Source organism: Lissotriton vulgaris, chromosome 9 (assembly GCF_964263255.1).
Source record: "Lissotriton vulgaris chromosome 9, aLisVul1.2, whole genome shotgun sequence".
Lineage (NCBI taxonomy): Eukaryota > Metazoa > Chordata > Amphibia > Caudata > Salamandridae > Lissotriton > Lissotriton vulgaris.
Window position 1 is genome coordinate 1,230,881,127 of NC_141697.1, and position 26,538 is coordinate 1,230,907,664.

General features: G+C 46.4%; 1 protein-coding gene across 1 annotated transcript in view; it reads right to left on the reverse strand.

Annotated features, from left to right (window-relative positions):
* The window catches only part of JAGN1 (jagunal vesicle mediated transporter 1), a 58,323-nt gene that overhangs the window by 31,041 nt on the left and 744 nt on the right, over positions 1-26,538 (reverse strand). The window contains exon 2 of the mRNA XM_086939378.1: positions 5,887-5,986. Coding sequence (XP_086795504.1) covers positions 5,887-5,975 — 89 coding nt within the window. The 5' untranslated portion in view covers positions 5,976-5,986. The remainder of the gene's footprint in view (positions 1-5,886; positions 5,987-26,538) is intronic.

A 26,538-nucleotide genomic window follows, 5' to 3' on the forward strand; every position in this document is an offset into this window, starting at 1 on the left:
ATTACCTGCATCAGCAAGCAGACAGTGTATTGTTGAATTTACAAAAGAACTTAATGGGTTTTCACTTAGTGTCAGGGCTTGAAATTGAAGGCACGGACCCACCCAATCATGTAAAGCTCGAGTAGCTTAATAGAGTTATCAGACCCCAAAGATCTCTACTCAATCAGGTTTTCATAAAGAAGAAGTGAAATCTATATTCCAACTATAAATTCTTTCATTAAGATGATTTTGCTGGTCACTGAGCACTCATGTTTGCAGCCATGGCTTCACACCCCAATGAGTCCACTCGGCCTCTCAGCCTTCCGAGGTTGATCAAATGAGGTAATGTGAATTTGGCAATAATAAACATCTATTATCTGTCAATAGTGCCAAAAGAGCTCTCTGGGTTAAATTGTGCTCCACAAATACCCCTGCCCGTTTTTTTAATGATCACTTAATGGTCATCAAGGTGTGGAGTAGAATTGGGACAGAGTTATTTAGAAGTAAGAAGGCATTTGGGACAATAGTGACTCTACCCCTTTCAGGCTTAAGACGGACATCTGACCAATTCAGTCATCGGCGTTTCCGCTGTGATCCTGGCATATGAATGATATTGTTAACACTCATTTTTATAGGATATCGCCCCTGATGAAGGGAACCAGTTCCCGAAATGCATTGGGCATTGGCTCCCAAGCTAAAGACATCAACACTTCCTCGAAGATACAAGTTTCTGTATATATATCTATAACAAGCTGTAAATAGGTCCATTAAGGATATATCAGACGTTTTGCATTAAATGCTATACCTTGATTCATTGTATATAATGCCAGATTGACCACTGTTTACTACAGTATTTTTATGTTTAACCCCTTCCATGCTCATGACGAGCTCAGGTCGTCATGAGGCACAGTGGAGCTGTGCTGATGACGAGCTGAGCTCGTCATAAATAAAGCAAAAGGACACTTTCCAGCACAGTAGGGGAAAATGCACAGCAGCGATGTGGTTAATGTTCAAACATGTATGTAAGCAGGTCATAAACATGATATAACAACATTTGCTATGAATAAAAACACATAATATGTGTAAATAAGAAGACTTTATAAATATTGTGGAAATAATTTTCTTTCCCAGGGAACAGTGCGCAGTACATGCAGATCTTCTCTGCATCTCATATGAATGACTGCGCCCAGCACTAACACTAAATAAGTTGCTGGTCAGACAGGAACCTAGATCTGAACTAGCCCATCCAGCTTTCGAGGGCAAAACAGTCATACTGACTGATCCTTACCCAGCCCCACTAACCTTTTCAGCGGATCCTGGCATGCAAACTACTTGTGCACACCCCAGCAGCCTGCCAATGGTAATGCAAAGGCATTTAACAGACACTGCTCCATGTATACTGTCGTTCAGAGATGACCCCTTGTGATGCCTAGTTGCCCCCTGTCGCGTAGTACAGCTGCTCCAGCATGCGGCCTTCTGGGATTTGTAGTTTTGCCTTTTCCGACACATACTTTTGTGTCCTACACTTAGCAGGTTACGTAGTCTGCTGAGGTGTAGGGAGCCAGGGACCCCCTTCTTGTGCCAATGACATGCCACAGTGCCAGTAAAGGGTTAGATTATGCAGACAACGGGTTCATACACCGACAATAACGCTCTCAACTCGCAGCTCTAGCTGCCACAGGAAGGCAATAGAAAGCCACCCTGAGTCTACATGGGGCAAGTTTACCATCAGGTGGTCTCTGCAGCTCCTCGGACACAAATGCAGAATATGATTCCTAGATCTACACTAGGTAGTTGTCTGAGCTGGTAGGCTACGGTGCGTGGGGCTGGCAGAGAATTGCTTGTGCCACTACAGCACGCTCCTGGCACCCACCCATACAGTACACACTTTATGTTCGGGGTGAGGAGCAGGCCCGGTGATGAAGCATGCCACCTCACGTAGGGAAAGGTCCCAGAGGCCTTCTAGTAGGACTCCGCACTAGAGGTAGGAGCACTCTTCCTCCATCGAGACCTCCTCTTTACTCCATACCTCTTCCGGTCAACCTTACATTCTCTGCGTTCATGGTAAAAAGCCAGTACTGGCTGGAACTGGGGCCTCTGTGCAGGTGTGCGACAGTCCTACTAACCTTTCAGGGGCAGCTTAGAAGAAGCAGTCTTGCACACAATCTTATCCAAATGATGTTATCAGCAACAGAAGTCAGGCAGGCTTTGCATAAGTCAATGAAAGACAGCTACAAATACACACAGAGCACCACTTGCCTCTCAGGGGGTTTTACCATCAGGATGGCAGGATTTCTTCTCCGTTCATGACAAACACACACACAAGGGGACAGCCCACAGAGCTCACACTAGTTCAAAGACGCCATTGACGAGAAGTTAATTTACAGGTTAGGCAGTATGCAAGTGAAATCATGACGAGTGCCATCACAGCGCCTGATTTCACGACGCGCGGCATTGCTTGTGATATCACAGGAAGTGACCTCACTGGACTGGATGTGACATCACAAGAAGTGACATCAGATATTAAGACCTCCCACATATGATTATTAGGTATATCATGAGTTTGCTTAAGCTCATTACAAGATTTAACAAATGAGATTTGGCGCCGGGGTTGTGTCAAAAAAGTGGCGCAAACCTGATGTAAAATCTGGGCCTCAACTAATACATTTATGTTTTTTAAGCCCTGGCACAAAGAAATTGGCAACAAGGAGAAGCATGGCAGTATATCTTTTATGCTTAACTCTGTGGTTCCCAAACTGTGCGCCGCGGCGCCCCGGTGCGCCATAATGAGGTGCCAGGGGCGCCGCGCACACTAGCTGTAATTTTGGCCATCACAGGGAGCAGCGCTGCTCCCCTGTGCGAGGCCTCACCCCTGCTGCTGGAGGCGCCTCGCACTCCTCCAGGAGCACAAGAGCAGCCCCTACCGCCCATTGTCATTCAGTATGCCGCTGATTGCCACTTACTGAATGACAATGGGGCAGTCTGGGGGCGTGACACCATGTGGCGGCCTCCTCCTGCCTCAGAGTACAGAAGGGCATTCTGTACGATAAAAAGTAAAACGCCCACGCTGCAACCTTAGAAAACACTTCATTCAAAGAAGCCTGCAAAATAAGTTTAAAAGAACACTGTCCTGTCATTTTAGAACTGAAGTATTTTCGATAGTGTATTCAACATAGCCATGGTTGCTCCTTTTTTTTTTTAAGGAACCAGCAACCATTGACAAAGCCAATAGTCCTGGCTTGTTGAGGTGTAATGATACTTGCTGTATTATATATCTGGATGCAATGACAGAGACAACAAATACCAGTGAGGCAGAACACTATGCTAAGCGCATATTTTTAGCCTAGGTGTTTTAAGCTGCGCTCTTAATTACGTCTAACACCCCCTTTGAAGAGACCCCCCAGTTTTTTTACACCGCTTAAAGCCCTGGAAGCAACACCATGTTACAGTAACCTCACATCCTGGCACTGTGCATCATGCATGACTTCTACGTTTCAGTCTGCCTATGTGCAGGGGCATAGTGAACTCTCCACCAGCCCACCCCTTGCTCTAGTTCATTCTTGATGGGACTCTTCTGCCTGCCACTCTGCAAACAAAGGCTCAGCTCATAATGTGAAACGGTGGGTGAGTAAATAAGTGAAGGAATGTCTGAATGGCTGGATGGATTACTGAAAGGATGAATGCATGAATGAAAGGGGGAATGGATAGATAATGAAAGAAAGGATGGACGGATGAGTGAATGAATGGAAGTATGGATGAGAGAAAATGTAAATTGATGGATGTATGGGTGGAAGGGTAGATCTATGGGTGGAAGGGTAGATGGATGGGTAAAAGTGTGGATGGGTGTGTGAAAGGATGGATGGATGAGTGAAAGGGCAGCTGATGGGCGAGTGAATTGGTGGATGGGTGTGTGAAAGGATGGATGGGTGGATGAATGAAAGGGTAGATGATGGGCAAGTGAATGGGTGGATGGATGAATTGATAAGTGAAATGGTGAATGGATGGATGAGTGAAAGGGTGGATGTAAGGATTGATGAGTTAGTGAAAGTGGGTAGATGGACAAAAGGATGGATAGATGAGTGAAAGGGTGGATGGATGAGAGAACGGATGGCTGGATGAGTGAACGGATGGTTGGATGAGTGAAAGAATGGATGAGTAATAGGATCAATGGATGGATTCATGAATGGAGGAGTAAATGGGTGGGTAGATGGATGGATAAGTGAAAGGGGGATGGAGAGAGAAAGGGAGGATGAATGACTGAAAGGGTGAATGGGTGGAAGGATAAATGACTGGGTGAATGGATGAGTAAGTGAATGGGTGGATGGATGAGTAAGTGAATGGATGGCTGGGTGGAAGAGTGGATGCATGGATGATTGTACAGATGGATGGGATGAAAGGGTGGGTAGATGAATAATGGATGGATGAGTGAAAGGGTGGATGGAGGGATGGATGAGTGAAAAAAAGGATGGAAGGATATATGGTGGATAGGTGTGCAAATGGTTGAATATGTTTGGATATAGATGGGCACACAGATGGAAGGATAGAATAAAAATAAGGCTGGGGATACTGATTATGACAGACCAAACTCAATGTTCCATTTTCTCAGAGCGGGTCTCAGTACCAAAAAGGTACTGAAAGCAGCAGCTGGCATAAATAAGGGTTTGGGACCAGGTACTCTGTTGGGGGGAAAAAACGATGGATTGGGATGCAGCCAGTGGATGATATTAATAATTCAAGCATTCCAACCAATATAATACCTTCATTGCGTCCCAAATACTTTAGGAAGATAACAGGAGGTACACACCACCCACCCACCCACTGGTAAAAAAATGGTGGGGAGCCACGGCCAACTGCCGATTAGGTCAGGGGAGCCACAGGTCAAAAAAGTTTGGGAACCACTGGCTTAACTGGTTGCACAGTCTACATTTTAAACTCTTAGGACGGGTTAAGGCATCTGCTGTGGAGGTGCCCAGTAAATCTCAGGGAATAGTAATGGTGAGATAACTCTGGAGTTTAACACATTTGTTGGAGAGATCTGTGTTTTGTGAAGTCCCAGGTTTGAATGACAGTAGTATATGGTTAAAGCACATCAATTAACATGCAGGTGACAGATTTTAATTTTATGTAGATAGTAAAGTGGGTTACTGCTTTTAACACAGACATCCTTTTGTTTCCTGCAGTTCATAAAATGTAATCCTTGTAATATAGCACAGGGAGTTTTGAAGGACTTGTGACTCTTACACAATGTAATCCTGTCTCATGTAACTCATCTTGTACATTGATTTACACATGTACATGATGTATTGTCAATGTATAATGTGTATGTTATATAAAGAGCTCGGACATCCTGCATTGGGTTGCGTAGCGCTATATAAGAAATAAAATAGTGCTACTGAAATTGTTATTTGTGTACATACTGGGACAGACCAACACATTTGACTTTCTTACAGTGCATGCATCTCTTAAATACAGGGACTGCACAAAGGCAAAACCAAGACTCTCTGAAGTAACTGTGAAGAGATAACAAGCTGGGTGGCTTTGTTTCCCCTCCGTGGCATTTACATTTAAGTGTGAGGTTCCAGGCCGCCTCCAGTCAGGATATTCAAACAAAAGTAGGCCTGATCGTCCATTAACTTCGGACCAGCTAGAAGTGAAAAAAAAGCTCCCTCGATGCCTGTACGTTGCTGCTGGGAATTGAAAGCAGACAACGTACAGGAGCTACTGAATGTGTCCCGTTGTCTTCCACCAGGACGAGTTCAGCATATTTCTGTGGTGCCCACCTTCTAGGCAGGGGGGACGGCGGCCTCCCTGTGAAAATAGTGGGTGGACGCCCATGTACCTGCGTGTACCCCCGACTTGTGCCTTGGAGGCAAGATGTGACAAGTGCCTTTAGAGCACATATCTTACCTCATCTGATAGTGAGAGGCCACTCGCTCCCGGTGCTGGTAGTCACTGCCATCTGTACCTGCTGCTCGGGGGCCCACACGGGATGCCATAGCGACCGAATCTACAACAAAAAGGAAGAGGCAGATAAGCAGGTGAGGCTTGAACCAGAGAAGGTGAATAACATCACAATGTGCAGTTACACACTAGAACAAGGAGTCCATGCTGCGACACAAGCTTTACATATGAAACCTCTGGCCTTCGGATGAGCTGATAAACACGAGTCAACACACACAATCTGAAAAACAACTTGTGAATCAGGTTTGATATTAACAGCTCAGGAAGCACATTCCTCCCAACTCAGGAAGCACGTTACTGTCAAAATAATTTAATGGGAGGATTAACAGCACAATGATTAGGTGAAAATTAAATAAATGCAGCACTGCCACCAAGGGTGAATTAACTAAAGTAAGCTGGTAATCCGGTTACAGCAAACTTCTATTTGCTAACTATGGCTCTCATTATGATGTCAGCCAGACCACCACCAACAGGCCGTCGGTGGCGGTCCGCCCGACATACAGGGCATCACTCAGACCACTGCATTACGATACAGAGCAATAATGTCACAGAGAAAGACCACCGTCTCCAACAGGATCCAAGATCCTGTCGGGTCGGTGGTTGGACTCCTATGCCTACAATCAAGGCGGTGCCTGCACAACACCGCAGTAGGCATTAGGGAGCCCTTTCAGACTGCCTTTTCATGGCAGTCCTGCCACCATAAAAAAAGCTGACTCAGTGAGCACAAAGCAGGGTCCCTGTCCCCCGTAGGCCATTGCTAAATGGCCCGGGGGGCACATGTAGTGCACCGCAAACATCCATGCACAGTATGCCACGCACATATGCGAAAAAACAGTTCCTAGGCAATCATAGATCAATACAAATATATATATATATGCGGAGGGTATGGCAAAAAAATCCAAATCAATAACATTTTCATATAAAAAATATGTAGTGTGTTTATGGTTCATTAATAAAAATGTATGACAAGTTAAAAAACATCAAAGAATCATTACATAGCACATCTGTGACAACAATAAGATTTTTGCAATAAAAATACAATATTACAAAATACAATCAAGGGGTAACAGTCAGATCATTATTAATGTGGTAATTTTTCGACGCGTGTTTCGACGTATCCAAGGCCTTCTTCAGGAAATTATCACAACCTATAAAATAATTTATTTTAACACAATATTAAAACACTTATATCAACTAAAGTTCCTTTATTAGTAACAAACCATGATTATCTTAGTCTATGATAATCCACTGTATGTCTCCTTATACCTATGTGTCTTATTGCACTTTAATTTTTAAAACAATAAACTTCTACATATACACCATCTTATAAAAAAATTATTTCTAAAGAAATGCACAATACCACTCCATCTGTTAAAAGTGAGACATTGCTTATATTGGGCAGATCCATTTTTGGAACCATTCATCTATGTGGAAAGGTAAACTAAGGATAGTTTGCTCTATATCAGCTGTACAGAAAGGTAAGGGAGCTATGAATATAGACCGGGAGAGGATTCCTGTTGACCTATACTATAATAATATTGTATAATGTAATGCTTCGGTCTACTTACTTGATGCATTGTGGAACACAAACAAAAACTGGAAACAGTATGCCACGCACAACATGGTGCTTGGCACACCGTGCATGGATGTTTACAAAGTTTCTTTTTCTACTGAGGCTTGCGCTGGAGCCCTTCTCTGGGCCGCAGTACAAGCCACTGTGGAAAAAAGCATTTTATGACCGCCTACACACCAGTTATATCCTAAGAGGGCGTGCGGGACCGACGACTGATTGTCAGACAGTTTCTGCCCAAAACAATGGCTAAGGCCCTATGTTCTGTAGCAAGACCAGAGGTTGCATTATACTATACTTCTTCAGGAAACTACAATTTCCATGAATGCTGGAAAGAGTGTCATCAAAATATGCACCCAAGATGGCGTCGTATTACTTCTTACACACGTTCATATTCCGTGCCTTTCCCCTCTTCTTACAAGCTGCTCAGCGAGAAAGTGAAGTATACTTATTTGTGGTTAAGGTGGGGAATGTTACTGCACTCCGAGAAGGATGGGATTGTCACTGGCTGCTCAAAAGGACTTCATCAGTCTCTGGGGACTGGACATCGAGAAGTTCAGATCTCTTTGTGCCTTTGAGTAATGACCCTTTTCTACCTTGACATCCAAAGGCCCACTTTCTTCCCCTGGTTATCCCACAATGGATTGGTCCTAGAACAAATGACTGCTCTGGACTGACAGTCTGAAATGTTAGAACCCCTGCCAAAAAGAGCCATCCTCACAGGACGAGCATATCCTAAAGCCCTCCCGTCCCTCGACAGCTATCGAGTGGAGTGTGCAAGGCTCAGAAGGTTAGAGAGCTTCCCAGCTCAATGTGACCCCAACATAACCCTGAAACCCTGTCAACCAAACGTTCGACGATATGTGACCACGACATCACCCTCAACCCTCGCCAGCCAAACTTTATATGATGCCAGCTCATTCCTGAAGGAAGCAAAAGACACACAATTGATGGACGGAATGCAGAACAGGTCAAAACATTCACCCCCATCAAGAGATCTGGGTTAAATCCACCATTCTTTTGCTCACCATGCCACCACAGTTTAGACCTGGCCATATGCAAATCAGTCTTGACCCTGTGCCTCATGGGAACAGCCCAGCCCGGACTGCCATTCCTGAAGGAAGGCATAGTGCATACCTGGCCATTTTTGCCAGTAAGTACAGGGGATAGGATTCTGAGAGTGAATGAATATTATGTACTTATTGGCAGGAGTACGGTTGGAATGGAGTCAATTACCTTGGGCAGCCCACGCTGTAGGTAGATGGACCGGGGGCTAGTTTCACTTAGGAAGTATGGCCGACCTAACTAACACAGAATGCAATAGTCGGCGTTGTCCCCTGGAACACAGTCCACCGGGCACTGCGACTGCATTCAACTGACCACTACTGACTTACAGCAAGAGGGTCAGTGCCAGGCACAACTACGATGTGCAACCTGGCACGGATTACTCCAGCAACAAGCCTTCTTGAAAGTTTTGACCAACTGCCAGAGGTTTCACTGGCAACAGGATAGCTGATTGAGCTAAAAGCTCACCATGACAAAAGCCAGTGTTCCTCAGAGTACGAGTTTGAATCCTGGCACGGCAGATTCAGACTTGCAGCTTTACAAACTCTGCAAAACGAGAACCATAAATTAAGGAACAGTAAAATGTGTTATTTACAATGCTTAGAAATGGCTGGCATATGACACGATGAAGCACTATATACAAAGCAGGTTAAGTTAGGATCGCCAGTCTTTGAGGTAATATTGCCACTTCATCAGAAGTTGGATTTTGGGTTTCATGTTTCCACTCCACCAAGCCTGCCTAGTGGAAGTTCTAGGCCAGCGTCCAAATCTTCACTGAAGGATTGCGAAGGACTAATGGGTCCAATGTACTCTGGATGACCCACAGGAGGTGCAGGCAATATATGCAGTGACCAGGCGCGTAACGCCTATTGAGTTCAAAGGACTTCTGCCCCCTGTCGCGTGTGGCAGCCCTGGAAGAGACAGCTTCCCGGGCAGACACACACACACAGCAACACCGGAGTACTTAACAGGTCTTTAAAATACCATTTGCTTGGTAATGAGGCTTTGTTGTTTTTTCACCTCTATTTAGAGCCCCTGCATCACCGCTCTGCCTATTGCTGGAAGAATTATCCCCCAGCCCCCGAAATTTGGCTCTAGTTGCGCCTCCGGCTGTGACCAAGGGAAGGCCTGTCCACAGCCCACAAAGGTCCTGCTCTTTGGGTCCTGTTAAGACACACAAAGGAGGCGCTGGGGCTTCACTCTGCTTCAGAAATACCAATTTGAGATGACAAAACAGGTTTTCCTTATAAGCAAGCCACTATAGTGTCTTTGACTCTTTGACTCCCAAGCCAATGGAAAGGACAATTTTTTAATAAGTATCTACCAGAACTGTTACCTGAGGTACAGGCTAGGGCAGACGGCCCCCCAAGGGACACTTGCTCTGAATCCAACAGAGTTTCGGAAGGAACCCTCAAGGTACACCAAGTAGCCTGGTTGTAAATCTGTCCTTCTGCTCCAATCGAATGACTCACTGACCCTATTATCAAAACACAACAACTCGAATGTTGTATGAATATTTGTACCCTTTCATTTTTAGGTCTCGGCTAAGCGCGCGGAAGCACGTTCTCGCCAGGAGACAATCCAGCCGCTGTCTCCTGGGAAGCTCGAAACACCACACACGCATGCGCATACACACAGACACACACATGAGCGCCCATGCACGCACGCACATACAGAGACACACACCCCCCGCACACACACACACACGTGCGCGCACGAGTGCACCCAGCCCCCCCCCGCACACATGCATACACACACGAGTGCACCAAGATCCCCCCCAGCCCTTTTCAACTTACCGGGCAAATTTTGGGGGACTCCACTCTCAGCACGTGGCAGGCACCGGGCATGTGCAACACTTGCGCAAACTCCTTCTGGCGGCCCCGGGGCTCTCCACCGCTCACAGGAGCCCCGGGCCGCGAGACTCATTCACTCCGCCTGCCTCCTCTTCCGGTCCGGACGCGGCCCCGCCCCCGTCACAGGCGACTTTGCCTGACTTCCGGTGAGGCTGCGCATCGTTCGTGGCGCTTCAACTCTGTGCCTTCAAAATACCCCCTCATTCTCCCTCCCATTGTCAGTGCCTTCCCCACCTACGCGCCCTCCCTTCCTTCGTCTGTGCTGTCTCTCTGCCCACCTCTATCATCCTCCCTCCCGTTGTCCATGCCTTCTCCGCCCGCCCTCCCGTGGTCCATGATGTTATTTCTTTTCCCCCTATTCTGACATTATTAAACTTGTGGTTTTTTTCTTTGCTCCTTCGCAACAAGTTAGTAAATGTTTAGTCTCTGCATGATCAGTGCCGCCTTGTCGCTCCGTCAGTCTCCCGGTGTGCACAGGTTTGTTGTAAAATTAAACCTGGTGCCGGGGGGTGGGGGGACATCGGGCTACCATCTGCAGTGACACTCTCCTGATGGTGCTTAATCACTGCAAGTATTTCAGCCCCGCTGGGAGGGAAGGGTTGTCGAACACGTTGGTAGTGCTGGCCACCAGGTAGGCATTTCCCCACATTGTCTCTGCAGGGTATTTGCAGACTAAACCCTAAATTCTTATTATGAAGCTACTCCCTGCCTGCTCACACCAGAGGCTGCATAGGACTTTGCCTTTGTGTGGCCAGTAAACTACATTTCCCACCTGCACCTTTGCAGGGTTACGTACCTCTTTTCTCATGCCTCTGCGCGCACACAAACCATGGCAGACCACAAGACAGTAGATTGGGTGTTTCTAGGGGGCCGACAGCATTTTTTCCCCTGCCTTTATGATTACCACTTTATTTGCCTCTGTGCAGCAGCAGCTTTGTCAGATGCACTGCGGCTGACTGAGGTGTTCAGGCACCTGCTGAGTTGCATGATTAGCGAATTAAGGCATTGGGGGGTCTCTGGTGTGAGAGCTTCATTTTCGGCTGTTGGTTGGAACTGGCGGAGGGTGAGGAGGGGTGGCCGGGCGTTCGCCTGTATCTAGTTTGTGGATGAGAACTGCATGCAGTGTCCCTACTCTGGGGCAAATGTTCCCAGCAGAACATTCTATGGAAATGCCAGGCTACGCTTCCTCTAACGTGGGGCAAGCCAGGCAAAGACATTTGGGCCTCAGTTTCCACCAGGTGGAATAAGGAATTTTGTTTGCTGGTAAGTGAGCCATGAAAGTGTGCATTTCGTAAATGTTTATTTTTGCAAAATTAACACACTGCACTGATCATGGATCAGTTGTTCAGAACATTTCTAAAAACATACTTTTTCTGGTGCTGTCTTCCTGGTTATCCGTCTAATTTTTAAGCATTCCCCTTCCATTGTAACTTTCACTTGAATTGTTGTCCTTGTTTGTACATGAAGCCAGCCCCCATCCATACCAGTATTAAATGGAATACATTACTCATGTTTAATTGTGTACGCTTCACCTTAATTCAAAGGTGTCCGTTCAGGTATTTACAAAAACAAAAATAAAGTTTCAAATACAAAATCAAAACGTTAACATCAATATTTACCAGGAAAAATGTACTTTGTATTGTAAATACAAATTGTATTCATAACTAGCAAAACCAGTTGAAGGTATTCCTACTACATATTGCCTACAAAAATATACTATATAGCCTTATCACTAACAGCCTACACGGAAAAATTATTTAGGAGTACTACAATAGATTGTGAAAAACAATATCAAAAGCAATACCAAAAGCTCTAACTTAAATACTGCGAGACCTATTGCATTGCAAATGCTTGCTAATGTTCATGTTGCAGTGCCAATGCTTTATTTGAAAATTGAAGAAAAACCAAAGGGGATGATGGACGGAGCGTTGACAATACAAACACTCACCCCCAGTCAACTGATCTGGGTATAATTCATCACCGTTCTTTAGCCCACTCTGCCACCCCAGTTCAGACATGGCCATATGCAAATCAGTCTGACCCTGTGCCTCATGGGAACAGTCCAGCCCGAACTGCCAAGCCATGTCTTCCCTGTACCGGAATCAAGCTTCCCAGGACCGGTTTCTGGCATTCCAGCCGTCGTTAGCCAGGCTTGCTTGAATCCAGTGGCAAAGTGTGCAAGGGACTCACATCTGAGCATACCCTGCCAACTTAGGGCAAACAAAAAAAAACCAAAGGGGATGATGGACGGAGCGTTGACAATACAAACACTCACCCCCAGTCAACTGATCCAGTCCAGGGAAGACATGGTTTGGCAGTTAGGGCTGGACTGTTCCCATGAGGTACAGGGTCAGACTGACTTGCATATAGCCATGTCTGAACTGGGGTGGCAGAGTGGGCTAAAGAACGGTGATGGATTAAACCCAGATCTTTTGACTGGGTGCGAGTGTTTGATTGATTCAGATGCTCCGTCCATCACCACCCCCTTTTGTACCGCCTCTGGCCGCCATAAGTGTGGCAGGGTATGCTCAGACGTGAGTCCCTTGCTCACTTTGCCACTGGATTCAAGCAAGCTGGGCTGAAGACGGCTGGAATGCCAGAAACCGGTCCTCGGAAGCTTGTTTCTGGTCCAGGAAAGACATGGCTTGGCAGTACGGGCTGGACTGTTCCCATGAGGCACAGGGTCAGACTGATTTGCATATAGCCATGTCTGAACTGGGGTGGCAGAGTGGGCTAAAGAACGGTGATGGATTAAACCCAGATCTTTTGACTGGGTGTGAGTGTTTGATTGATTCAGATGCTCCGTCCATCACCACCCCCTTTTGTACCGCTTATTTGAAAAGTGACTCTTGTGCAAGATTGGTCTTGTGGGCCCCATCCACTTTTATGAGGAGTTTTGTATACCCATGTGTTTCTGTTAATGAGAATTCTAGATCGGAGAGGGGGCCACAGGAGTGCTGTTGTCAATGCAGAGGTACAACATCCAGTTGGATGCTGGTATGTTGTGGATTTGGTGGCACCGAATGCAAAGCAAAGAAGAGCAAAGCACAAGGCCGGGCCCAGGAAGGAGGGGCAACGAGGGGGGCAGGGGTATACCTACTGGAGATAGTGGTCATATATTTATGCAAGAAAATCCACCCAGAATTCATGGGTATCGTAGTGGATTCGGGTTATGGCTTCTTCTTTCTGTTAAGATACTGAAAGTAAAGCATGCACTTGCCTCAGTTTCTTTGAACGAAATTAAGCTCGTTTATAGGATAACATCCCTAAAATCGCAACTTTAACATGGTTCCAAGCATTATGGTCAGTTTCAGCTAGGATTCAAAAGAAATACAAAGATAAAACAAAAGCAATCACCTAAAACACAATATTGAGGCCATTTTAAAGATAAGAACGCGCTCTAAACCAGTGGTTCCTATTCTTTTGATTTCTGTGGACCTCCCCCCCTCCCCCCCTCCCCCCCCACCCCCCCCACTGAATCATTGCAGGAAGCCAGGAAGCCAGGGACCTGGAGCTATGCATTTCCGATGATTTACATTGCAAAGCAATACAAACAGAAATAAAGAAACTGGTATTCATCAAAGAAATACACAAATGATGAAATCTTGTATTTAATTCATAAACAAATATGAAAAATAACATTTTAATGGGAAGGTTGGAGCTTTTCTAAATTCCATTGAGGACCCCATGGTCCATACTATTTCCTGTTTATTAAGCGCATCATCATTTCCTGGGGGATATTGGCACTAGACCTCAATTACCCGAACTCCAAGCACTAAAGGCCATTAAAGTGGAAACAGCCAGGTCTTCAACATCTTCCGAAAAGTTTGCAGATCCGAAGTGAGGTGAAGAATAAGAAGCAAGACATGTCAGTGAGAGGCCACTAAGTAATCAAAAGACAAGTCACCCATTCTGGATTTCCCAATTCTCCTGTTATATAACTGAGCCTGCTTAGAAGAGCAGGGAGCGCGCGCTGGGACCGGTGTCAGTGTTTTATGTGTTTGCAGAACAACTTGAACGTGGCTCTCTTGCGCACAGGAAACCAGTGGAAAGAATTCAGACAGGCCCTAGTCGAACTCCTCTTAGTACCAGGGCTCGAGTCGGAGTACCACGCGGGTGGACGGCGTCCCCCACTTATGTTACCAGAAGCACGATTACTGGAGCAAATGGAGCCACACATTCACTCTTTGGCCTCTCTGGGGCGAGATCGGAGCTCATTCAGAATGCGGCTCACGCGCTGGCTTCTCTGATGCAATCGAATCTAAGGCGTGAGCGAGGAGAGGCAATGAGTCTGATGGTGCAAGCCACCTTTCGTGACGTCACTGCCTGTTGAGACGTCAGCGTCCCCCCACTTCTTTTTCTAGGACTTGTGCCCTGCTTAGTACCATTACAAATCAATCTTGCTGCTGCATTTTGAGCAGATTGAAGGTGGTGAACGAGTAGTTAGCGAATCCTAAATACAGAGCATTGCTGTAATCTAGCCTACTCATAATCAATGTTTGTACAACATTCTTCCACCACGCCATGGGGATCCACCGAAACCACCTGCTCAGCAAGCGCAAGAGTCCAAAATACCTCCAGCACACAGCATTTACCTGATCCTGCATAGAGAGGGAATCTTGGATTAGAATGCTAAATTACTGACTACCTTCTTTGGTCTTGGAACAAGTCCTATGAGCATAGGCCACCGGGAGTCGTGCCAAACTCAACAAGCCCCCACCAAAGAGCAGGATTTCGGTTTTGTCAGCGTCGAGTTTCAGACAATATGCCTGTATCCACTTTACTAATTCATGTCTCCGTATGCCTCTCATGGATAGAAATAATGAGCTGAGTATCATCAGCATATGTAAGGATCTAAAACCCACAGCCATAACAATGCCCCCAGAGATTAAATATATATGTTAAACAATGTGGTTTAGAATTAAAAGAGGTCAGCTGTACCAATTGAGATCTGTTGCTCAGAAATGAGCCAATCCACTGCAAGGTACAAAAGTGCAGGCCAATTCCGTGCAACCTCTGCAGCAATAGACTACGAGAGACACTATTGAAAGCATTGGACAGGTCTATTTGGATAAGGGAAGCGGCTTTACCCGGATTGACTCCTGATACTGTCCAATACCGCTATCATGGTAGGTTCAGTGGCGTTTTTAAATCTGAATCAAGTTTGAGTGGGGTCAAGCAGCTCGTTAATCTCTCTAAAAAAAAAGTTTGATAGTTGGACATTATGGCAGAAGCGAGAAGGGCAGTAATTGGACATGTTAGAAGCACCACGCCAGCTTTACTCACCAATAGGAAAACCAGGGCACCCTTTCAGGCAGAGGGATACACTGCATTCTTCGATGATTTATTAAAAAGCAGTGTGAAATATGGGCTTAATATAGGGGCCAAACTGGAATAGATGAAATGCGGGCATGGATTCAAACGTGAACCAGATTTCAACTTTGCCATAGTCTTTCACCATCTCCTCCGTTTTGTAATTTTTTTTTTTAAAAATAAAAATTTTAAAAAAACACCCTCGATGAGGACTGGTACCTCTAAAAAGATTGTCCTCCACGACAGGGCGATTTTCAAAGCTCGAACATATAGAATCAATTGTCTCATGAAAAAACGCAGCCAGTTCCTCACAACGCCCGACAGCAACTCTGATTGACTTGCTCAAAACGTGAGGGTGGGCCAGCTCCTTAACTATTTTAAATAGCACCCAAAATGAGCCACTATTCTCCTCCAATCTTTTTACAAAGAATGATCTCTTTGCTTGTCTGCGCTGTTTGTGATAAGCTTTTAGTGTGATATTGTTGGCCTGCTGGTCCTTCAGAGTACTTAAGAGTACTGCAATCACTGCTCAAGAGCATTACATTCCCGCTTTACTTCCCTTAGCGCATTAGTATACCACTTTGCAGATAACAATTGTCTGGTAGAAATCCTCAACTTCTGCAGGGCACAAGAACCCACAAACTTTTTCGTAGCTTTGGCAAGCTCATTTACAGCTATTTCCAATGAACAATCTTCTCTTATCATAGGAGGACTGAAATCCCTTGTAAATAATGTATTACCAAGTAAAAGTATCTTGATGGTTAGATCCTATTAGAATGTCTGTTTACATCACACTTCAGAATTACAAAAAAAGGTGCTACATTATCTTTTTTGCTTTCCTAACTGCTGAACGTGTACAGTTCATTTATTTACGATTTTGAAGTGGGTCACAAAAAATGTCACCCGACAGCCTTTCCTTTTAACACTCCCTGTACCCAGCATGACTGTCTAATAATTCACTTTAATTTCCTTTTCTGACTGCAAAATGAGAGGAGTTTGAAAATACCAATCAATTGTTAAAAAAAAACAGCAATTTGTCAGAAGACAGAGGCTGACATTGGACCCGTCTTTGAAACACAGCAAACGTGACAAGACAAATACAGAATTTAAAGGCATCTTCAGTTATTGCTTAGAGGGCTCCCCAAAAATCAGCGTGCGACCCAATGGTGGGGCACGAGCCACAGTTTGGGAAACACTGCCCTAACACACTAGTAAACATTTCTGTAAATGATTCGGAATACCCCAGCTCTTTCTTGCATCAAGATCTCCTTTTTAGGTCGAAGCCTGCGTTGCAGCGCATGCGATGTTGCAGGCGAGAGTTCTTGTAAGCAAGAAGGGGCATGAAACCACTCTCCTTCTGCCATTGGCCGGCCTTGCGAAATGGAAGCCTGCCATTGGACAATGCCCCTGTTTGGATGATTTGTCCGCTATACTCCCTCCTTTTGAGGACTCCGTGACCTGACTTCTGGTGTCCCAAGTCGATTTCCTGAAACATTGCTATGGCAACCACAAGGCTGCTCATGAAGTCCTGGAGGGGAGGGATTAAGTAGCTGTTTCCGCCCCTTTTTTAGGTCGAAGCCTGAGATGCAGGGCATGGCCCTGCTGCAGGCAGAGAGATATTGTGAGGAGAAGAATTCAGTATGACGTGAAGCCACACATCCCCTTTTTCCCATTGGCAGGCCTCTTGAAACGGAGGCCTGCCATTGGAAAAAGCTCCTGTTGAGCAGATTTGTCTGCTCTGGATCCTGCCTCTCGATGACTCCATGACCTGCTTTACGGTAGCACGACAATATTTTTAGAAATATTGCCTTGGCAACCATGAGGCAGGCTAGAAACTCCTGGAGGGGCGGGATTCAGTATCCTGTTTCCGCCCCGTTTGTGCTGTCATTCCTGTGCGTTACTGGGCAGTCGAGGAGGTAGGGGAGAGGCAGGGCTGCGTGCTTTCCAGAGGAAACAGATTTTTATTCGACCATGTTAGAGTGCTTAAACTGTAGAATCGGTACCAAACAGGAGACGCAGGGACACTTAATAGCTCAGGTTTATACAGACAGTCTCTTCTGAAATGAAAGGATTCGTTTCGTTATCGATTTATCCCTTTTATTTGTTTACGTTTCACATAACTACCGAAGGGAAGGGGTTATATAATTATATAATTTTAAAGAATCACCGAAGGGGAAGCTGTGTGCATTAATTGTTATATATGCATAAATATACTGAGAGGAACAAGCGACTGCAGACAGATCCGCCATGTTCTTCTTTGTGAATCGCTGCAATGTGTATGCCACAGTGTTCATTCATGAAAAAACCCATAACCGAGCACACGAAAGCGACAGACAGAGCAGGAGGGGGTATCTTGGGAGGGTCAGCTCACCTCCGTTGGCGGGGGGTCTGGGGACCGAGCAGACAGCACAGAGGGGAAGGGCCGCCGCCTTGTTCTCTTTTGCTTGTTGCCTAATTATAAAGAAAAATAAGCTCATGGCAGTGGTTCCCAAAAACAATTGCCGGTTCCATCACCTGCAAGTTCCTTCGCAAATTAAGCACCAGCATTTCTTAAAGTTAAGGACTCCACAGCCGATTTGAGGTTTAAGCAGAGTGAAGGGGCCCCTGATGAGGAAACCGAGCTGCGTGTTTTAAAGCGTGACTTTCATTGGGGCCTTGAATGTGAAGGCAGGTACTTGGTTTCGCAAAGCACGTGGACATTGAAAGTGCACTGTAGTTTAAAGTTCAGCTTCCTTCCTATAGGCAGAGCAGCATTATCAAAAACGTGTGTCAGCAAGTCCGTTATATTTTAAATCGACGTACCTAAGACCCCCGTAGCGTACTCAGTTGGAGAGGTTACCAGCTATGTGTTTTTGCTTTGCATTCTGGTATTCGCAGTCCTGTTTTGATCATGACTAGGACTCTTATATTGCAAAGAAAATAATCAGGAGCTCTCCGACGTAGGTGGTATAGGTTTACTTGTGAACTTCCAGGTATTGTTAAAGCCTAGGTGTACCACGTGTGTGGTGCAAGGATTGGTTTCTTGCAACACCGGTTGGGCACACACGTTCTGGCCAGAGTGTACGTGTCAGAAAAGCCATGCTCCTCTGTGTGCACTATATGCAGATTTGTATATGCTGTTGTGCTGCGTATGGCGTCCTTAGTGAGCAAAGCTACTGCACACCGAGCATTGCTTAATGAGGTAGTGCAGTGAGAACGGTGGCACGTGCATCACACCTGCACATGTCCTGTATGTAAGCAATATTAGTAAAATATTGTGAACGGGTCTTCGGTGGCAGATGGCCACAACATAATGCATTCTGGGTATTGTAGTTCTGATTCACTTCGTCTGAAATTAGGAGGGTTCTGATACTTTCTAGTACAGAATACATAGCAAGAGTGCCGTTTTTCTTAGAATTATGCACCTTTTAGTCTCACTTAATCCAGGACCGCCATCCCTGGAATCCGAAGGAAACACCAATACTAGGCTCTCAAGTTATTCATGGAACTGGGAAACATGGCAGCTTTGGAACACCTCTGCAAAAGGGTTTTGCTTCACGAGAGTTGGAACTTGCCCAGCTTTTAGAAATGCCTCGAAAAATTACCTATATGCTGGGGAGAGTGAGCGTTGCACATGCACATAGCATCCGCAATTGAATATATAACTAGGAAAAAATACAGACATGAAGCGTATGCATGAGAATGATAAATCCACTTACAGATGGATTTGCAGTTTAATTTTGAGCACAGAGCTGTAGATTGACCAGAGCCTGTGATGTTGCTACATACAGTGAGCTGTTGTTCCATATTGACCTATCTATGTAACCTCCTACTATGTTTCTAAAATAACATTTGGTTTGTGTTTTCTGCATCTCCAAATGTGGCAATTTCCTTTGTTTATCTTGAGCACGATGCAAAAGAATGGAACACAACGTGCACCGAATTAAGATGGTTATTCGCACACCTACGTGGGCCTGCATTACTGGCACTTTATTCACATGTGGCAGATTAAAGGTGGGCGATCCACTGAAAGTTCAAGCCTGGCTCCCGCCCAACTCGGGCTCATGTTGGAACCTCAAGCCTATGACAAGCTGAACTTTAATGGGTCTTCTGCCTGCCCCCCTCGCTCTACCCAGATTGTGGCTTACTGGCCAGAGCTTCAGACTTTGGAGCTGGGTAACCAGGTTGGAGTTTCAGCGTTGGTTCAACATACTGCGATTCTGAGAAAACCACTTAATCTCCCCATGCCTGAAAAATGGAATCCGACATTGTGTAGTATCTGTTTTTATGTAAAGCTCTGCAATGGCTTCTGGTTGAGTTCCCTGGTATATACAAGCTGCAGAAAAATGCACATAAAGGTAAAACAAAGTATGGCCTAACAAGCATTGGCATAGACAATAGGTCTCGCCTTTGGGACCTTATACGTTTTTAGTTCTGCAGCACAATATCCTTGGTGCAACAACATTAAATGTTGCATGGCGAAATACTTATAAGATTCCCAAAGGCGAGACCTATTGGCTATGCAAATGCTTGTTTTTTTGTGCGTGCGGTTTTCTGTCATTGTTACCTTGTTCTCCTTGCTGGAAGGAGGCATTGCAGTGGTTGTATATACATATTATTCCCTTTAGGAGTTAGAGGATGGACCCGCCTGGTTTCTCGGATTCGAAACGTGTGTTTTTTCGCCTCTTTTGTGCTCTCGCTTCGCCCCCCGGCTCTGGTGCTGAGACAGGGGCCCATTGCATTGGTTCGGTCCAAAGATCTCGGTTCGGGCCCCGGGTGTCGACCCCCGTGGACTCTCCCAGCGCTGCAGACCCCCGGATCTTTGCGCACCCCCGGATCATTCTGGGAGACCAGTGGATTACCCTGATCGGGCCTCGGATTCACTGTCGAGTCTGATCCGGCAGACCGGTGGGCTCGGCGGGCCGTGATGGGGCTGTGGCGGCCCTAACGTGGGATGAAGACCCGGCATTTGACGGTGAGTGTCCGACCCCCTGCCAGGAGCCTCCATTAGCATCATTAACCTTTATCTGAACAAAGACCCCCCACCACCACCACCAAGGATCCCACCCCCCTCCGTGTGTGTGTGTGTGCCCCCCGCAGACCCCCGCCAGCATCACTTCCACTCCTGATATCTTCCATGGAGGCTTTGGCCTATTACCATGAACCCCTCACCCCATTACCGCGAGTGGACCCCATAAAGCCAGGACCGCGTGCGCATCAGCTTCTAGACCCCCCCGCCCCGCTGTACATCACCGGTGCCGGGGATGTGTTCATACTATGCGTTGAAATGCCCTGATTTTTGACACCTCGAATGTAACCCGCTGATTGCAGTGCCCAGAAACCAGAAGCACAAGGGTGCCTGGGCACCCTGGCTCGAGCTCCTCCTATTAGCAGAGATGAAATGGGAGTCCTAGTGTCTGTGGTTTGGAGGGGGCGGCCTGTGTGTAGTGAGGCGGGGTAATCGGAACGGGGCAGCGGGGGGGCCCGTGGGAGTAGAAATGTCCCCAGCAGCTGGAAATGATTGCGTGCAGTGCCTTGTAGGGGGGCTCCTGGGGTTGAGGAGCGGCATGCCTTGTTTAGGGTGGTCGTCTCACTCCATGTACTCATTAACGCAGTTTTCCCCGGACTGGGCTTTCCTGTGACCTCCTGATGCATTCTGGGTTTTGTAGGCTTGGTTTTAATTCCACCGAGTTTTCAACATCATTACTTCGTGTAGCAATGAACTGGAAGTAAAAGGCCTGCACTGGGCCTGTGAGGAACATGGAGTGAGTTAGGTGGTCACCCAAGGTGAGGGGCTGTAATGATACCAGGTGGGTTGGTAATCTGTAGAATACCATCCCCAACTTTACTGCAGCACTGTATACCCCACACCCTTCCTCTATGCGCCCCAAGCCTGTGCAGCCCACCCTGCTGCCATGGACCGACCATCATTAGACCATATCTGCCATCATCAGCACCTTTCATACACCATCCGTCTTCGTGGACCACTCACCGTCACGTGCTCCGCCACTACAGCCCCTCATCATGCGTCTGTCACACAGTGGGACACTACAGACACCTCTACCACCGTGAACCTCTCGTGAGACCTCTCTGCCTCTACGCAAACCTTGTGTCACACATCTACCACCATTCACCTCATGTCTCATTTCTTTACCTTCACGGACCAATGTCATGTATCTCTACCATAATGTACCTCATGTGACAGATATTGACCACTAGATGCCCCCTCACACATAGGTACCGCCATGCACCTCTCTTTATACATCCGGTGGCCACACATCTACACCACCGCGGGCTGCTCTTCATACATCTACTCCACCAGTCAGACACACCTCGTCTCCCACCTTGGGCCTCTCGTTGTGCATCTCATCTACCACGTTAAACCATACATACTGTGTAGTACCATGGAGCTTTGTCCATGCCTCTTATGGACCTCATCACACTTTTTGTCTAGCACCATAGACCCCTGATCACACACGTCTTCCAACCATCCTGATCCCCTCTCCATACCTCAGTTCGACAAGTGACCGGCCAGTGTGCATCCTGTCAACCACGCACCCCTCACCGAACAGCTACTCTACCACCATCGACCTTTTCTCATACATGTACCCTACTACCCTGTAATTTTAGTCCAACATCAATTCTACCACCATTGAACCCTCTCCATTGCTACCATGCACTCTGTATTACAAAGTGTGTAACTCCCCGTTATGTCTCCTTGCCCAATAACGCAGGCCCATCCACTATTCTTGCCTCCACCAAAGCAAACCCAACCGTGAAGTCCCACTCCTTCCCTTAACCGATCTTCAATTACGGATTCCACATTGGAACTTCTCAAAGCCTACCTCTACCTAGCCCACCACACTCTTCCGTGGCCGGGCACATATCTCTAACATCATGTACTCCGCCGCCATGAATGCGTCCACCACACGCACTCTCTACTGTTATGGACTCCTTATTCTTGGGTCATCTCCCTCCACCATCATTCGCTTCACACTTTTGTTGTAGACCTCATGCTTGGTAAGTGTACACTAAATAAATGCTAATAGACTACAAACAAAAACCCTTCTTATTATTATTATTATGTTTCTTATATAGCGCCAGAATCGACCCCCGAAGGGGTATCTCCACGCTTGCCTTGGGAACCCGTCCTGGCTTTTCCCTGTGAGATAGCCCCTACAGGGCATCCCCAAGGTGAAAGCCAGGCGGGGGGGCCGTTGTGGAGACTAAGCAAGCTTAATGCCCAGAGTTGCAGAGTGTGAACCCATGATTAGGTCAGGCACCAAAGCGAGAATTATCGAGTCCATGGACATTTGTGCTCAAGACCCTGCCGCGTCGGGAATTGAACCCTGGTCCCTGGCCGACCTCTGCTTCTGGGTCTGCCTGCTCTAACCAGTGAGCCACACTTCATTGACCACACAATATGCCCATCTCTGTTACTGTGGACCTCTCCCGCTACAGTTTCCATCAAACTCTAGATCTTCATCCAACCCTTTGTGCACCAAACATCACATTGTTCCACCATGGTGCCCTTGCTGCCTTGTATTAGCCTTTTGTTACTGTGAACTTCTCAGCCCCTCATGCCTCTCTAGTACCAAAGACCAGCTCCACCTCGTACATCAAACAAGGCCACCACAACTTTCAAGAGCTTCATCATGGCTGCCACCGTACCATTCCTACCTCCACAATCCCTACAGTCACAGCCAATTTATGTTACCACTGAAAATAGCCCAATAACCACCATGGTCACGGCTTTTACTGACAGAGACCTCATCACACATTGTGTGTCTTGGTCCCATCAGCTGCATGGGTATCACACCACCACTGAGTGGCCTGTAACCCCGCAAGATCATTGTCTACCGCCTCACAGCTTCCTTCTCCTGATGCTTTCAAACAGACCCTGCAGCCCCAACATGTCACCCCACCAGTTGGTAGGGTCTCTTATCCTACCAAGACCCTCCCTCGGCCCCACCGCTGGTCCCTAGACTCTTTGAGGTAGGGTTTTCCAGTGAGTGAACCTCAGTGAAGAATAGATTGCTTATGAGTGAACTCAACACAGCAGTTCCTGTGTGTATACATAATTTGTGAGTGCTTCTGTCATTCAGCTAGTTGAAGCAGTCTACCTATGGGCAAGGCGGGGTGGTTCTCTGGTTAAAATTGTGTTTGCCTTCAGAAGATGATTGGTCCGCGGCTGTCTTGCATTGAAGTAGGGTAATACTGATGTAACACGGGTGGAGGCAGGCTGTTCTTGTAGATGAAGCTAGTTAAACTACTCTCGTGGGAGAACGCTACTGAAGTAGGTTTTTGAGTAGGCAGTTCTCATCCAGCAAGCTGCTTCTGAGGGGGATGCTGCGGATGCAGGGTTTTGAATAGGCAAAGCTCGTCGTGTGAATGTTCTTGTGGGTGAACAGTGTTGAAGCAAGTTTTTATTTGGGTAAATAAGGCAGCGCATGTTTTTCTGTGGCTGAATCTCATTTAGTGAGCTTCTCTTTGGGTGAATGCTGCACATGCAGGTTTTCCTGCGGGTGAATCTCATCAAGTGGGCTTCTCTTTGGGTGAATGATGCACATGCAGGTTTTCCTGTGGGTGAAGCTCATTAAGAGAACTGCTCTTGTAGGTGAACCAAAAGCAGTTTTTTCTTTGCCAACCCATATTGAATGGGTTGTTCTTGTGGGTGAACATTACTGATGCTGTTTTTTTTTTTTGTTTGAGTGAAGTTCATTTAGTGATGTGTGCTGGTTGTACTGTGTTGGTGCATTGTATTCATCTGGGAAACCTCACTAAGGGAGTAGTTCTTTCGGTTGAACCTCACTGATGAGGTTTTCTTTAAGACATGATCCGTTAAGTGACCTGTTCTAGTAGGGTGGAAGTTACTAATGCAGATTTAACGTAAGAAAAGCTCATTTAAGAAGCATTCTTTTGGCTGTATCATATTGTTGGTGGTTGTCTTGTGGGGAAAGCTCATTAAGGTGGCTATTATTTTGGTTTAACTATATTGATGCAGGGTTTTTTTTAAGGATAAAACTTTAAAATAGATATTTTTGTGTGTGAACCCCACTAATGCTTTTTCTTGTAATGGCAAAGGCCAGTAAGTGAACTGCTCTTCTGGTTGAAACATATTGATGCAGGTTTTCTTCAGGATAAAACTTTAAAAGCGAGGTCTTTTTGTGGGTGAACCCCACTGATGCTTTTTAGGTTGAGCCTGGGCATCGTATGTACTGCTCTGCGAGGTTTGATTGTGCTCAGGTAGGGACTTGAAGCTCCACCACTCCCCACCCATATTTTTCATTGGCTTGTGTCATTGTCCTTTGGAAACTTTGTGTTTTAATTGGTCAGTAGGCTTAGTAGTCCCTTCATAGTATTGCCTGGTCTCATTTTGTAACCTCCCATGGCGACACTCCCTGTTATGAGTGTTGTAACTCAGCAGGCTTTAATTACTGCCTCCAAGCACTATGTTCTAAAACAGCTTTGTCCTGCCTGCTGTTGCAGGCAGGACACGCTCTCTAACTCATTATAAAACAATTTATATAGCACAAACGCATTTGCAATGTAATAGGTCTCACATTTGCAAGAGTTTGAGCTATTGGCATTGTAAATGACAAAGCCTTTTATTTATCTGTTTTAAAACATAAATAAAAGGCATTGTCATTGAGAATGCCATCAGCTCAAACTCTCATAAATGCGAGACCTATTGCATTGCAAATGCTTGTTGTACCCTATAACTAGTCAGTACCGCCATAGTCAGGTCTTGCACAGAATGGCGATTAAGCCACATCTCTGTAATGAATACTAAATCTGTCTTAAAACTATGAAGGCCATTATATATCTCAAAGCAATGTGTAGGAAGCAATCTAACATTAAAGCAAATGCAGCTAACTGGTGGGTCGTCAACATTAGCCTCTGTAATCTGAGCTAACAAAATAATAACACAAATCTGTTGACATCGGGACAGGGATACCCTGATTACGGGAGAGATGACAGATGTTGGCCGGCAGGAAATCGCAGAACCATATGTAATACACAATGTAATGGTTTAAGTACACTATAAATGCCAAGTAACAAGCCATGAACACACGTGGCACGGAAGGACACTGCACTCTACAGAACAGATTCCAGTCTACAGGCATCTGCCGCCACCTCAAAGCAATAATTCACAGCTCAAGAAGGCAGTGGCTCTCAGGATCAACATGCACATAACCCTGAGCAAAGAAGCATGGGTGGGTTCATCCCTGTGCCTCATCGAGTGTGGCCAACCATCCAGCATTTCAAGGTTTGTTCTGCAATCGTGGCTCCTGTCCTGCTGCTGCAGACGCTCATTGTTTTGCATTCTGGTTTCCAGTCTCTTTGAACTGACAAGCTTCTCTCTGACACAGCCCTTTTTGAAATGCACAAAAGGTACCAGTCCAATCACCGGGAGACCGCTTGTGCCTCATTGCCCCCAGTGCCTAGCATCACTATGAGGCTCCTCGTGCCTCATCTGCTCCCAGAAGCTCCTGGTTCTCTTCAACTCCCAGTATAGGGTCCTCTTGCCTCCTCTGTTGCCAGTGCTTGGGCAGAAGAGGGGTTCAGGGGCAGAAGAGGGGTTCAGGGGCAGAAGAGGGGTTCAGGGGCAGAAGAGGAGTGCAGGGGCAGAAGAGGAGTGCAGGGGCAGAAGAGGAGTGCAGGGGCAGAAGAGGGGTGCAGGGGGCACTGAAAGCGGATAGGGGCAGAAAAGGGGGCACAGGCAAAAGAGGGGGGTACGAGCAGAAGAGGGGTGCAGGGGGCATATGCAGAATAGAGGTGCTGGGGCACAGGCAGATGAGGGGTGCAGGTGAGAAG